Here is a 14515-nt window from a genome sequence, read left to right on the forward strand (position 1 = left end):
CCAAAGCTGTGATTTTCCTCAGGAGGACTGATATCCATGCTCTGGAAATCAGTTGTAATTCTGGGAGATGAGTATGGACTATGCCCATGGTCCCACAGATCCTCATTGCTGTGGAACTGGATCCTGGGGCAAAATGAATTCAGAAGTGGATTCATTTTTTTAAAAAGATTTTTTTAAAGAATCAATGCCTTCCAAGAATACATTGGTGAAGCTAGTCAGTTCAGAGCCACACGGTTTGTGTAGAAGTATGTTTATGATCTACAAGGAAGCAGATGCTATGCATTTGAAGTAAGACAAGACTAGAAGCTCTGGTTCAACCATAAGGGAGGCCGTGATGGATCCTGACTTCTTTCACAGCATTTATTTAGGAATGCCATTTGAATAAATGGAATATTCTGCAACCACATTTCCCTTGCAATTCAAGGAAGTTCAAATTAAGGTCCCCGGAACACCAAGTTTTCACATAAGGTACCAAGTCTTTATTTAGAAGTCCTCACATCTTCTTGCATGTAATAGAACAACGGACCACGCCTCAATATGAATATTTTAGTCTCACACAACTATCACACAAGCTGCGGCAGAAACATTCAGCACACGTGCCCTGCTTTCTCAGGAAAGTTCCTCTGCATGGAGTACATCTGGCACAACAGAAGCATCATTGACCAGGTCAAGTGTCAACTATGCCCACAGACTAGGGTTGCCAGCTTTGGGTTGGGAAATACCTGGAGAGTTTGGGGGTAGAGCTGGGAGTGGGTAGGATTTGGGGCCTCTATGATGTCTGCCTTCCAAAGGAGCCATTTCTTCCAGGTGAACTGGAGAACAGATGAGCTATAATTCTGGAGATGAGCTGTCATTGCAGGGGATACCCAGGTCCTACCTGGGACTAGCATCACTACTACACACATATGGCTGAATTATATCCATTTGGCACTCTGCAAAATTAGCAATAATAAAAATTAAAATAAAACAATTATTGGCATCAGCCCGGTTGGTGCAGCAATTAAGAATGGTGGATTCTAATCTGGAGAGCCATGTTTGATTCCCCACACTTCTTCCACATGCAGCTATCTGGGTGACTTTGGGCTACCCAGAGTCCTGTTAGACCCGTTCTGACCGAGCAGCAATATCAAGGCTTTCTCAGCCCCACCTACCTCACTGGGTGTGTGTTGGGGGAGAGGTAGGGAAGGTGCTCTTAAGCCTCTTTGAGACTCCCTTGGGCAGCAAAAAGCTTCTTCTTCATAAAAAAACCTTCTTCTTCATCAGTTCCTGGGAACTTTTATTTTTCCTTCCAGAGTTTTCCAGAATTCTTTGTCATTGCTTCTCAATGCTGCCATAACCTACTCAGCCTACATCACAATGTCTGAAGAACATGAATCACTGCAGCTCAGTGTGCACATGCTAATCCCAACAATGAGGAAAGAAAGGAGAACTCCCTTGAGGCTAGGGAGGAGGGACTCATCCTTATGTAAATAGCCAGTTTAACATGAAACATGGCAAGCAATTGTATTTTAACACCTGAGACCTTTGCCACAGGGGCTCACCAGGGCTGTCCAAGCAAGTGCTTTGCATGTGGCCATCTGTGCAACAGTAAAAATGCAGGAGAAGGTGAATTTTGTTGCTGGCAGCTTGCTTTCTTGAAATGAAGGCCTTGACTCAGCAGTTATTATCTGCAGCTCTTTCAATATTACACAATCCCCTGTAGGCCAGGAATACCAGCCAGAACATAACAAGCTGAGGCTGTACAGTGGAAAGGCCAAGTCAGAAAGAGAGGAGGAGGAGGCCGCATCAGTAGCTCAAATGTTCCTGAAGGTATTTCCGGCAATTAGCAGTTTCATTTATTTATTTTCTTTTTGTAATAAAGGAAGAAGAGTTGGAGGAGTCTCAAAGTGGCTTACCATCATCTTTCCTTCCTCTCCCCACAACAGACACCCTGTGAGGAAGGAAAGATGATTGTAAGGTAAGCTGCCCAGATGTCCCGCATATGGCAGGACCACCCCACTTTAAAAGAATTTGCCCCGGGTCCCTAAACCTTTTTTTAAAGTCCCACTTAGACACTGAGTCCAATGCAGCAGGTGCATCACCATGCTCTTTCATGCTAGCAGCCTTTCTTTGCCCCCCCCCATCTCCCGAGCCCACGCATCCCGCCATGGTGCCATCTGGGGTCTGCATGCTGGTGCGATTGTGGGCCCTGCGGCTTATCAGCAAGAAGCAGGTGGGCGGGTGGGCAGGCGAGCAGGGGCTTCCTGGCAGCTGCCTCGGTGACTTCCTGGTGGTGCTTCTGGGCTGGCAGGCGCGGCACCGCTTTGTTTAATTCAAGGTGAGCCAGTCTTAATGTCCTCCTTGCATGTGGGCAGAAGGACTGGCTTGCCAGGTTGACCATGCCTCCTCCCTCGGGCACACTGATGGCAGACGAACCAAAATAAGTGCCCCCGAGCATGGCCAGAGGCATCGAATATCCACGCTTCCATCAGGGAAAGAGAGAAGGCCAGCCAGCCGGCCAGCCAGCTCTTTCCTTCCCTCCAGATGAGCATCCACGTCTTCCTCTCCAGTTGAGGCTCTAGGTGCCTGGCAGGTGGGTATCTGGCAGGTTCTGCTCCCCCCTCTTTGCTCCCTGCCGCTCACTCTCCCCACCCCGCACCCGCTGCCACCCAGTCAGAGGGAGGGGGGCCACTGCCACCCAGTCAGAGGGAGGGGGGCCACTGCCACCCAGTCAGAGGGAGGGGGTGCTGCCATCACCGCTGCCACTGTAGCCACAGCAGCGGCACATCTCACCTTCCCTCCCTTCAATTCTGGTCACCTTATTGTAAGGGTGTGCGGTAAGTGAGAACTGTGGGGAGAACTGACAGAAATGTGACTGGCCCAAGGTCACCCAGGTGGCTGCCTGTGGAGGAGTGGGGAATCAAACCCAGTTCTCCAGATTTGAGGCTTCTGCTCTTAACCACTACACCAAGCTGGGTGATCACGAGCCACTTTGTGATTCCTTCCAGTAGTGAAAAGCGGAGTATTAAAAAACCAACACTTTTTCTTCAGTTTCCTGAGACTTTTATTCTTCCTTCCAGAGTTTCCCAATGTTCTTGAACATTACCTCTCAATGACCATTTATGCACTAGGAACGTCACTGCCCCAGCTCCCATGCAGGAGCACAAATAGGGGGCGGATGAGGTGACCAAGCCAGATGCTCCCCCATGTGGGTGTAGGAAGAGGTGGGGCTACCTGCCACGACTAAAACTCTAGCCTGCAGCCCCGCATGAAACCTCCAGTGCATAAACAGTTAATGCTGCCTGAACCTACTCACACTATGTCACAACATCTAAAGAATCACTACAGCTTAGCGTGCACATGCTATTCCCCAGAATAAGGAGAGAAAGGAGGGTAGGGAGGAAGGTAGGGAGGAGGAACTAGATTTGGGGAAGAAATTCAACTGCTGCTCTTCACCATTATGCCACATTGGCTCTCTCAGAAAGCAAGCCCAGAGTTTCCTTTGGCAAGGAGGTGACAGTAAAAGGCTTCTCCACAGGGAGATCAAAATGTTCAATACAGACTAGCCAACATTACACAATAGTCCCCAGTGCCAACTGTCTAGCAACAGTTTTGTAAGGTCTGGCAAAATATATCTTGCAATGTCATCCTATGCTAACCTGATCCAGTAATTACTTGAATGGAAAGCTTGCCAGCTTTAGGGGTGCAGGGAATATACAGATGCAACTGGGTGCAGAATCAGAAGGCAAAGGAACCGGCCACTTAAGTCACTTTGAAAGTGGCTCTGTATAGAGTACGCCAAAAAGCACACATGCCAAGGGCCAGGGAGAAAGCTTGACAGGTAGAAGAGAGAGTTAATACTATCACAGGGGCTGTTTCTGCACTAGCGATATTGTTCTGATTTGCATTTTTAAAGGGTTGACTTTTTTGTCCATTTCTACACTAAGGTTATTTCCATATGCAAGAAAAGTACCTGTACAACCTATGAAGGTAGGTGGCATATTCTGGCCCTTCCACATGACATCATTGAGCTGCAATTTCCTTCATTTTAATCCACTCCCAAAAAGTGGATTCACCACCCTAAAGTGTACAATCCCCCAAGCCCACAACCAGCCTGGAACCAGCAGAAAGGCAGTTTGAAGGTGAAACATGCTATAGCCTGCTCAGCTTTGTCCTGCCCTCGCCTCTCCATTTCCTGCCCAGCAAAGGAGGCATTTAATGTCATTTAATGTCATTTAAAATGGCATTAAGTCTCTCTTTAGTTGTTTTTAACTAAGTGCATCCTTCCCTTCCTCTTAGGTTCTCATACTCCCATTCCTTCTTCTCCTCTTGGATGCTTTAGGATGCTTCATGGATGCTTAAGGATGCTTTGGGCTGATCCTGCGTTGAGCAGGAGGTTGGACTAGATGGCCTGTATGGCCCCTTCCAACTCTATGATTCTATGATTCTCTCTTTCCCCCTCTCCGCTGCTCAGACATTTCATGCCATTCCACAGTTGCCCCAGACCCCTCCTCTCTCTTCCCAAGTACCTCTTAAGCCGGACGCTGCCAGGCACTGTCTGCACACCACCTGACATCCAAGACTCCTTTTTTCCCTCCCAGAGTACCTCTTAAGCCTAGAACTGTCTGCATGCCACTGCCCACATAGCCTCCTCCCTTTTCCCACAAATTAGGACTCTCTCATTTTTTAAAAAATCCTACTGGGAAATCAAGGGCTGTATTGGAAATACACAGCTAGATTACAGCACTAGCAGAATCAATGGTGTCCACACCAGCCTGTTTAGACAAACTGTAACCAAATGAAGCAGATCAATGTTTAACTTAGTCTATACACACACAATTCAAGGTTGTAACTGCCCTATTTCTACAGCACCTTTGAGCTGACCACATAATTGCTGTTTACTAATTAACTGCTAATTTATTTTCTCCTTATATCTATACTCTGATGATTCCTATTTCATCAACTGAGGAAGTGTGCATACACATGAAAGCTCACACTTTGAAAATAACTTCCTTGAACTTAAATTTATTTTATTTTATTTATTTAGATTTTTATACCACCCTTCCCTACAGCTCTGGGCGGTTTACATAAAACATTTTGGAACATTTACTAGAACACTATCAAAATCAATATAACAGTATAACAATAACAACAACACACCAACTGGAACAATTAGAACAGCACTTCATCAATAATTTTGACACTCCCTCAGCAGGTTCGACCTCTCAGTCTGGAGGGGGACTTGTAGATGTTATGGGTCAGTCAGCCCCACCAAATGCCTGGTGGAAGAGCTCCTTTTTGCAGGCCCTGCGGAATTGTGGAAGTTCCGGCAAGGCCCTGATCTCTTCGGGGAGCTCATTCCACCAGGTGGGGGCCAGGACTGAAAAGGCCCTGGCCCTTGTTGAGGTCCGACGTGCCTCTTTAGGTCCAGGGATCCGTAGTCAGTAGGAGGTGGCAGAGCATAGAGCTCTTCTGGGGGTATAAGCAGGGAGGTGGTCTCTCAGATACACTGGGACCAAATCATTGGTGCCATTGGACTCAAATTTTGTACTGATAAGCTCTATGGTTGCATTTAAATCCAAACAAAACTATCTGTCAGCTTGATGTGATAAACCAAATTTGGTATGGCAAAATCTCACAAGACAACTTTGCAAGAGCTCGGGTGCCATTCTGGGCTATGGTATCAACCTGGCCAGATGACAACGTATCCTTGTGATGTGCACCAGAAGAAGGAAGAAGATGGCAAGAACAACAAGCAAGAGATGAAAGCAGGCAGGCCCCTGTGATTCCTCACCAGTCACCTACCATAGAAATACTAAGCTGATTATATTATCAGCAGCTATATGTTGCCATTTAAAAAACTTAGGGGATTTCCACACTCGTTAAACGCAGCATCATGCCAGTCAAGTGTAGGCATTATATTCCGGTCCCTTCACATGATGTCGCCCACATCCAGCATCTGGCCTGCTGACAGCTTGCTACATCCTCCATTTTAAAACGCTTAATCGCAGAAAGTAGATTCACCATCCTAAAAACCACTAGCTTACGGAGAGCAACCAGCATGCAACCAGCAGAAGGAAGGTATGGAGGCTCAAACACACTAAAGGCACCTGCCTTGTCCCACCCTCACAACTGCCTCCCTTTCCTGGGAATTAAAAAAAAATGGTGATGTGCCTGGAGCAACGAATAGGTGGACATGTGTGTAGGTGATGCCAGAAATAAAATACCTTAAACGGAGACAGATGCAGTCTGGGGGGGTGGGGAGGAGAAGGGAGCAGGCACCTTTATGCTTCTTCAAAACATGGAGGAAGGGGATTGGTTGCCTAGATTGAAGAACTAGGCAGTGGCAGACAGAAGACTATAGTTGATGTGCTGGTCATGCTATCCCTTTTTTTCATCCCCCCCCCATGTTTTCTTCGAAGGATTATAAACAGTTAAAATTCTACTGTCCCACCTGAGAACCCTTCTAATAATCATGCATGCCATTCAGCTTAATAGGTAAAGGGTAAAACATGTGAAACTTTGGAACAGAAGGATTTTTTTAAAGTTATTGTACTGCTTTTAAAAAGATAGGCATTATCCTCATCATTAAACAGAAAGATCTGAAGTGTTTGTTAGTTACAAACAATGGAATTTATTTTTTTTAAATACCTTTTTTATCGTCTTCTCAATGAAATAGTTTCCAACTGGTATCAGGGCACCTCCAAGCATAGCCATAATCGCACCAATGACAGCAGTCGCCAACAGGGCCCAGTTCTGGTTGCAGCCCATTTTCTTGCTCAAAAGCAGGCCAAGGTCAAAGGCAAAGCCTCTTCTGCTCCCAGGGATTCAGTCTGAGCTGTCTTGCCTTGATGCACGGACACCACCAGAGCGGGCCAGAGATTCTCAAACGGGAGACCTAAGCACGCTTCCCAGAGAGATCAAAGTACAATATAACAGTATGAGCTCAGCACAGGCAAGACCTTAAAAAGGCACATAAACATATCTGTATCTTTGGCAGTAGCTAGATCATTTCACAGCTCACAGACCTCTTTCCCCCCTTTTTTTGTATGAAACAAAACCAAGTGTCATGGCAAATAAAATACTTTCAGGGACTGCCAGGCACAGCATACCGAGAAAACAAAAGGCAGACCCTTAACCACGCAGGACTAGGTTCCTTTCCAGTTGATTAAATGCTCATTGTTCCGTATTACCATTTGGGTCCCCAAAACATACAGAAATCTAATCCAAACAATGTTAGCCTCAGGGCTAAGTTCACACATGCACTAATGCTTGGGTTGGCTGATGGCAGAATGAGTGAGCACCTCTGAAGATCATTGTGCAGGTTCTGCACAGTGTCCAAGCCCTGATGGCCAAGTCTCATGTGCAAGTTGTTTGCCTGGTGCTACAGTCTTCTGTTCACCGATAGCTGCACCACACGGGACCCGGCTCATAGGAGACATGAATCTCCAGCATTGGAGACTGAAGGAACCCAAGTTGAAACCTCTAGGTTAAAAGCTATGGACAAGGGTAGAATTCTAGGGGAAGGCAGCCCCACCCCACATTCCACCAATCTGCCAGTATTAGAAAACAATACAGAGGACACACTCCAGAGAATAACAGTACCACAAAAACAGTAGTGAGGGTACAAATTCAGGTGTGATAATCAAAGTCTCAATATCAACAATATGAACTCCACAATAATCAGACAAAATGAAGTTCCATGAAAAGTGAAGAAAAGTGAAGAAGAGGATAAACACTCTCACTTAACAATCGGTGATTGTCCCATATAAGGAATCAACAAATGTAGACAAGGAGCAATATGAAGTACACAAAAAGTGCTGTATTAACTCCACATTTGGCTTTGGAGCTTGCATTTTAAGCATTGCCCTGAAGAGCTGCATGTTTGGCTCTGTGGTGATAGACATCCCAGATAATTCAGCCTATTTTGAATCTTTTTCAATTAGACACAGGAGAGCCACATGAACATTGTGTGGATCCTGATGGCCTTGAGCATTGCACAAGAATAATATTACAGCATACTCATAAGATTTTTATTTATTTGCATTTATTTACTGCCCTTCCCTGTGGCTCAGGCCAGTTTACAGAGAACGTTAGATGGGTAACAGAGTACAGGTAAAGTTGGTGATTGTCAACAGCTAACATCAAATTTAGCAACACTTGTAACAGCAGACATAAGGCAAGTTCTGTAACTACATCAACAGCCATAGCATGGATTGGAATAACCTGTATTGGGTAGGGTTCTTCCTCTGCAGTCCCATAGAGCAGGGGTAGTCAACCTGTGGTTCTCCAGATGTTCATGGACTACAATTCCCATGAGCCCCTGCCAGCGTTTGCTGGGTATAGTAGTCCATGGACATCTGGAGGACCACAGGTTGACTACCCCTGCCATAGAGTATGCTTGTCTGGATAGGGGTGGGGTGGGGGCCCCCCTACCCCACTGAAATTTAATTACTTCAATATTTAATTACCTCAATATTTAAATGGATTTCTATTAAAAGTAAAAAAAAAAGTGAAATATTGAGAAATGAGCACAAAAGGGAAAATGAGCCCCAGGTACCAACTAAACTGGGCCTTCCTTGATTTCTGCCTCTGGGTATAGCTCATGACAGGCAGACTGATTCTCCTTCCTATCTGCCTCATAGATGTGAGAGTCCCCAAAATATTCATATATGCCCTTTAAGAATATCCCATTCCCCTTTGAAAACTGCGTAGCTAGCAGGTCTTGAAGATCAAAGTCATGGACCTTCCTGCAAGAATCCATCTTCGGTAAACATCCTACTTTTAACACATGCTTGAACTGATCTCAGAAACTGCTCTCAGGCTCTGGAAGAGAAGTATTTGAGTGTGTATTTCTGAGTGTGTATGTACTCATGGGCGTGCACATGCCAAGTTTTCAAGCTGCATTTCAAAATAGAAATACATTTTTGCTGAAGTAATTGCCAGACAAATACAACTCAGGGTTTGTACAGCAGTGGTGCAGGATACTGCTGAGCAGGACTGTTAGAAATGCTACAAGGAATCATTCAAGACAAACTTAGCTTTTGGTCACAAACTTACCCACAAATTCATTGCTGTTCTTTTTTTAGTTTACAGGAAGTCATGCAATAAGCAGTAGAATAACCCAGTCTGTGAAAAAACTACATAAAAAAAAATCTGGGCAAGATTTTTTTTTCAAATGGAGCTAGTCAAAGGATAATTTAAAATACTCCAAATATATTGAAAAGAGCTGGGGAATCTTGCAAAATTGAAGATCTTCAAGCTACTATACTGTGCTGAAGAATGTATCCATGGCCATACCTTAGTTCTTACAGGCTTTGTCAGATGACATGTCATCCAGGCATTCTTGTGATGAATTGTTTTTTCCCTTTCATCCTCATGTGACTCTTAAACCACATCAACAGGAAGCAGCATTAAATATGTGCTTCCTCTAACAGGCCATTGAAGAGACTCTCAGTTCAGCTTAGGAAGTTTCTAAAAATGCTACCACCAGGAAGCAGATCTGGGAAATGAGACCCACCCTTTTGTGGGTGCAGGGGGTGGGCTGCAAGACCCTAGCTGCTTCACGAACCAGTAAGGTGTAACAACTCCAGTGTAACTTTTGTTTCCTTTTCAGAGCTCCTATGATCAGATAATCTTGAATAATGACTAAAGGAATAATACAGTATTAACTAAAGAAAAAAAAACATGTTAAGACAGAAATTTGGCAACCCAAGGAAGTTGTGTTCTGGCCACTGTCTAGTTATTATCCCCTTGAAGTTTCTTAAAAGTGGCCCAATCCAACGGTTCCTAAAACTGGTAAAAAATAATATTGCAATGTTTTGTGCAGGGGTGTACCTAGCCTATTTGGTGCACAGGGCAGGTGCATAGAGATACAGGGGTGTGGGGGAGGGGCAAGGGTGCTGAGTTGTCAAAATTAAAGATTTCCCCAACTAGCTCTGGGTTCTGCTTCACCATGGTCTCCCAGCAGCCTGTTCCAGCACCAGTTGATGCCACCCCCTCCCCAGCCCACCATCTCAGCATATCTCTTCTTTCAGCCCCTCCTCCACTGGCCAGCCTGCCACCAAAGTTCCTGAGAGAGGGCTGCTGGACAGCCTGCCACAGTCCTCCTGTGTCACGCCACCAAGCAGCACCCAGGGCATACACCCGCGCCCCCATATCCTGAATAAGCTACCAGTTTTATGAAACAGAGTGTCAATTCTACCGTGACTGCAAGGGCAGAAACAATCTGAATATAGAATACAATGAAATCCCCCTCTAATGCTTTGGAGGGGATAACATTAGGGCAAGCTAAAGCAAATGCCCTAAGAAGGTTTCTCATATATAATGGCGGAGTCCAACAAGGTAAAATACCCCTCCCCCCCAATTGACTTATGGAGATTCTCTGGGTGTGAATCAACATACTGTTGTCATTCAGCTCTGGACAAGTAAAAGGGCCTTTGCCTACTGAAGCACAGCTTCCTTTATCTAGCATCTACTGACTTCATCCATTAGGGCATAACAAGAACTGGAGAGTCCTGTAGTAGTCAATGGATAAAACATCCATTGGGAAACCATGACAGCTATTGTCATCCTAGCCTACCTTACAGGGTTGTGCAGAAGAAAATAAATTATGAACAAAATTTATATCCCATATTTCTGCACTTACAGGGGCCAACAAGGAGGCAAATGGTTTAAAACATCTATAATGAAATAGAATAAGAATAGTTGGGTTTTATACCCTCATTTGTACTACTCAAAGAAGTCTCAAAGTGGTATACAATCGCCCTGCCTCCCTCTTCTTCCAACAGACACCTTGAGAGGTAGGTAAGACTGAGACAGCTGTGAGAGCTGTGACTATCCCGAGGTTACCCAGCTTGGCTGCATGAGGAGTGGGGAATCAAAACTGGTTATTTAAGGATTAAAGTCCACCACTCTTAACCACACAGCATACCACCCATTAAAATAGCTCCTTCCCAAACATGCCTCTTTAAAGTAACTTTTTGAAGAATTTTTTTTTGTTAAAATACATACAAAACATAAAACATTGGTTAGAAAATGGAATCATTAAGGGAATGCCAAACAAAACAGTTGTCACCTACTGGCCATTTCCTCCAAGGGAACTGTAGCTGCCAACTCCAGGTGGGACCTGGAGATCTCCTGAAATTACAATTGCTACCCAGATGACAGTTCCCATGGAGAAAATGGCTGTTTTTGATGGGAGACTCAATGAGATTATACTCTGCTGAGGTCACTTCCCTCCCCAAACCTCACATTCCTAAGGCCGCACTCCCTAATCAATAGGAATCTCCCAACCTAGGGCTGGCAACCCTAAGTGGGAACTGGTCTCTGTGGAGAGATCTCTTATAGTTCCAGAAGATCTCCAGGACCCATCTGGAGGTTGGCAACCCAAGAAGGAGAGAAAGCAGGAAAAGGAAAGAGGCTAGGAGGGCTTTTAGGAAAGGGAAAGAAGAAATGGGGAGAGAGGAAGAATGAGGTCTCCTGCAAGGACTGCAAGTTCCTACTTGAATATTGTCATAGACAATTCAGCCAACTCTAAAAATTCTGTTACTGGAGCTGTGAATGGGCAAAATGGAGCTTTCTATAAATGTAAAAAGAGCTCCAGGTTTGCTGAAAAAAACCTTTTTTTAAAAAACCACCAAAATATTTGAGGTTTAAAAAATAATAAAAAGAATGCTTATAGCTTTAACAGAATCCTTAGTTGCTAGGCAACCTACACTTAGAGGCTTAGTGTGTCTCAGTAAATGGCAGAGAGAGGGAGCTAGACTCTTTTGCACTTTCAGGGACGATTCATCAGGACCAGGCCTGATAACAACCACTGGGTGACGAGATACTATCCAGCTTGAATGACTCAGCTAAGACCGTTTCCACACGGAGGGCTAAAATGTGAGTGTACCACCTGCTTGCAATCATGGGATAGTAAACCTCACATTTGCAGCTCTCCTCATGGGAGACCTCTCGCACATTTTCCCTCTGCCCCGTCACAGCTTTTTGCCTCCCAACAAGGCTGCAAGGGAAAGCAAAACAAACTCTTCTCCCCACTCCTTGGCTTGTCAATCACAGCAAACTACCAATCACAGCACAGCAGTTCTCTTGTGGACTGAAATTTTCTCTGCCCCCCCCTCCGAGCCCCGAAATTAATTTTTTTAAGGCACTTCCATGTGGCTATGTGGTAATGCAGCAACACAGATGCATTTTTAAGTAAGTAAGACTTCCGTGTTGCTATGGAGAAATGCCTTTTTGGGATTCTAGGTGTTTGGAACTCTATGTATGGGTGGATTTGCGAGACATTGGAAATGGTAACCGAAGCTCCAAGAGTGCTTGTGTGTGTACGGGTAGGTTTTAAAATGAGGAATATGCATGCCTGGATGATTGAGACCAGGCTGCTTGGTCACCCCCCTTTCCCCTTTCATTCCCCACCTCCAAAAAGCACAAACAGGACTGTGTCTTGCCTGGCTGATCCCCAAAAGACCATGGACCCTTTGAAGATTTCATTTTACCTTTGAAATGCAGCTTTGCAATCAACGTGGACTATGCCATTAAAAAAAAAAACTCAGAGCAGGAAATGGAGAAGGGAGGGTGGGTGCGAGGGCAGGACAACGCTACTGAGACTGTGTGCCTTTTCCCCTCCACACAGGCTTGCCCCTGGTTGCTCACTGATGGGATGCGAGATCAAAAGTGGCAAATCCACTTTTTGCAATTTCCTTCATCCTGGGCAAATCTGGGCAAAATTCAAGCCAGTCCCTGGACAGCCTTGGGATACAGGTGATGTCATGTTGAGTGGGCTCTAAAACCCACTAGCAACCAGAGGATGCCCAGGGGCAGATTTCTTGTGCGGAAATGGTCTAAGTCTAGCTGCCTGCTACCATTCAACAGCAGCCACCCCATGAAAGCCAGTTCGGTGTAGCAGTTATAGAGTTTCAGAGTAGTGTCCAGGAGACCAAACTTCAACAGCCTGCCAGAAAAACACACTAGATGTTGGGTCAGTCAAACACTTTCGGCCTACCCTACCTCAAAGGGTTATTGTGAAGACATTCAGTTTATGCAGAATGGAAGACACCCCCCCCCCATGTCCAGCTACTATCTGAGTATTTACACATCAGTTAAGTTCAAATTATACTGCATATAATGGCCATTGCAAGCCTTACAATAAGCAACTGTAAAACTATACAGACTACATGCAGACTACATGCATGGAAATCATTAGTACAGAATTATTACAGAATAAATTATGAAGATCAAAAAAGAACATAAAATTATATAGGTTGCTTTGGTCCCCACTTAGAAAGATGGTATATACATAAAGTAAATAAATAGATAATAGCCAGATCACAGCTATAGCAAATACTGTGTCTCCCTCTTGCCCCTTCTGCCCTCCTTTCCTCCTCCATCTCCTCCCAATAAGCTAACATCTTCCTAGCTATCTTGCTACTTGATCTCAGTAATTACGTCTGATGCAACAGTGCTAAATTGTGGTTTTACATAATTTTAATCTGGTTTTATCTTTGTGAATTATTGTTTTATTGAGTTTTACGACTATGTAAACTGCTCCAAGATGGGCAATATATAAATCACAAAATAAGTTAATATAAATGAAGAGGAGAGGCAGCTAAAAGATAGGTTGGTAAATGGCAGAGAAGGAGAAAATGATGCAGGGAAAGATGAGAGAATACAGGAATCACAAGTCAGAGGGAAGGGGGAACTAATGTGGGGAAGGGGATACAGGGAAAGTGATGTACTTCAGAGCTACCTACCAAGCAAGCGGCTGGCACCTCACATCTGGGCCATAGTTTTCCCTTTGTAGAAGCTGGGAGGGGGAACTCAAGTCAGGCAGAGAGAGGAATAGAGAAAGTTATGTTGGCTCTTTGGTGGGAAGGAGAGAAAGTAGCATGAACAGGGAAGAAACTATGGGGGCTTTCATGGAAAGGAAAGAGGCAATAGTGGGGGGGGGGGGTTAGATGTTCCCCACAAGTCCTTGTGTGTTTCTGTTTCTAAAGAAATCTGATCTGAATCTGATCAGAGTCAACTCCTTTATCGCCCAAACTACCTTACTAAGCTGTCAGCAAAAGCAGGCAGGTTTGCTTCACAACTGAGGTCACCAGCGGTTCATGTCATTATCTAGTAAACAATATTAGCACAACCCCAAGTCCAAGTCTTAATCCAAGTCTTCTTCAACAGTTGATTCTTGCAACAAAGAATAACTCTGTTAAAGCCAATCTTCTGCTGCTTATGCAGTTATAAGCAAGTCCCTACAATCACTTCTACTCAAGTAATACAACCACCTCTTACGCAAGAATAGTCCATCCTATCTGTTCAGATAGCAACAAGGTTATTGATAACTGTTGTCAAAGGTCACTTTGCGATTGTACATTGAAAGCTGATTGCCATCAGGGACACGAGAGCAAGAACTCAAAACACAGCCAGATCCAGAAATCACAGACCATTGAAGTATGCAACAAAAAGAAGTCCTGCAGAAGCTCTTTCAGAAAATGTTGAGTCCCCTGAGAGCATATTCAGTATGGACATGGCAGTCTAG

General features: G+C 44.7%; 1 protein-coding gene across 6 annotated transcripts in view; it reads right to left on the reverse strand.

Annotated features, from left to right (window-relative positions):
- Positions 1-14515, reverse strand: part of CD36 (CD36 molecule (CD36 blood group)) — a 71497-nt gene that overhangs the window by 28922 nt on the left and 28060 nt on the right. For 5 of the 6 annotated variants that reach the window (XM_077338029.1, XM_077338031.1, XM_077338028.1 and 2 more), the window contains exon 2: positions 6631-6886. In XM_077338029.1, the coding sequence (XP_077194144.1) occupies positions 6631-6750 (120 nt within the window). In that variant the 5' untranslated portion in view covers positions 6751-6886. Of the gene's footprint in view, positions 1-4508; positions 4637-6630; positions 6887-14515 lie in introns of those variants that run through there. The other variant, XM_077338033.1, reaches the window with a different exon arrangement.

This window comes from Paroedura picta, chromosome 5 (assembly GCF_049243985.1).
Source record: "Paroedura picta isolate Pp20150507F chromosome 5, Ppicta_v3.0, whole genome shotgun sequence".
Lineage (NCBI taxonomy): Eukaryota > Metazoa > Chordata > Lepidosauria > Squamata > Gekkonidae > Paroedura > Paroedura picta.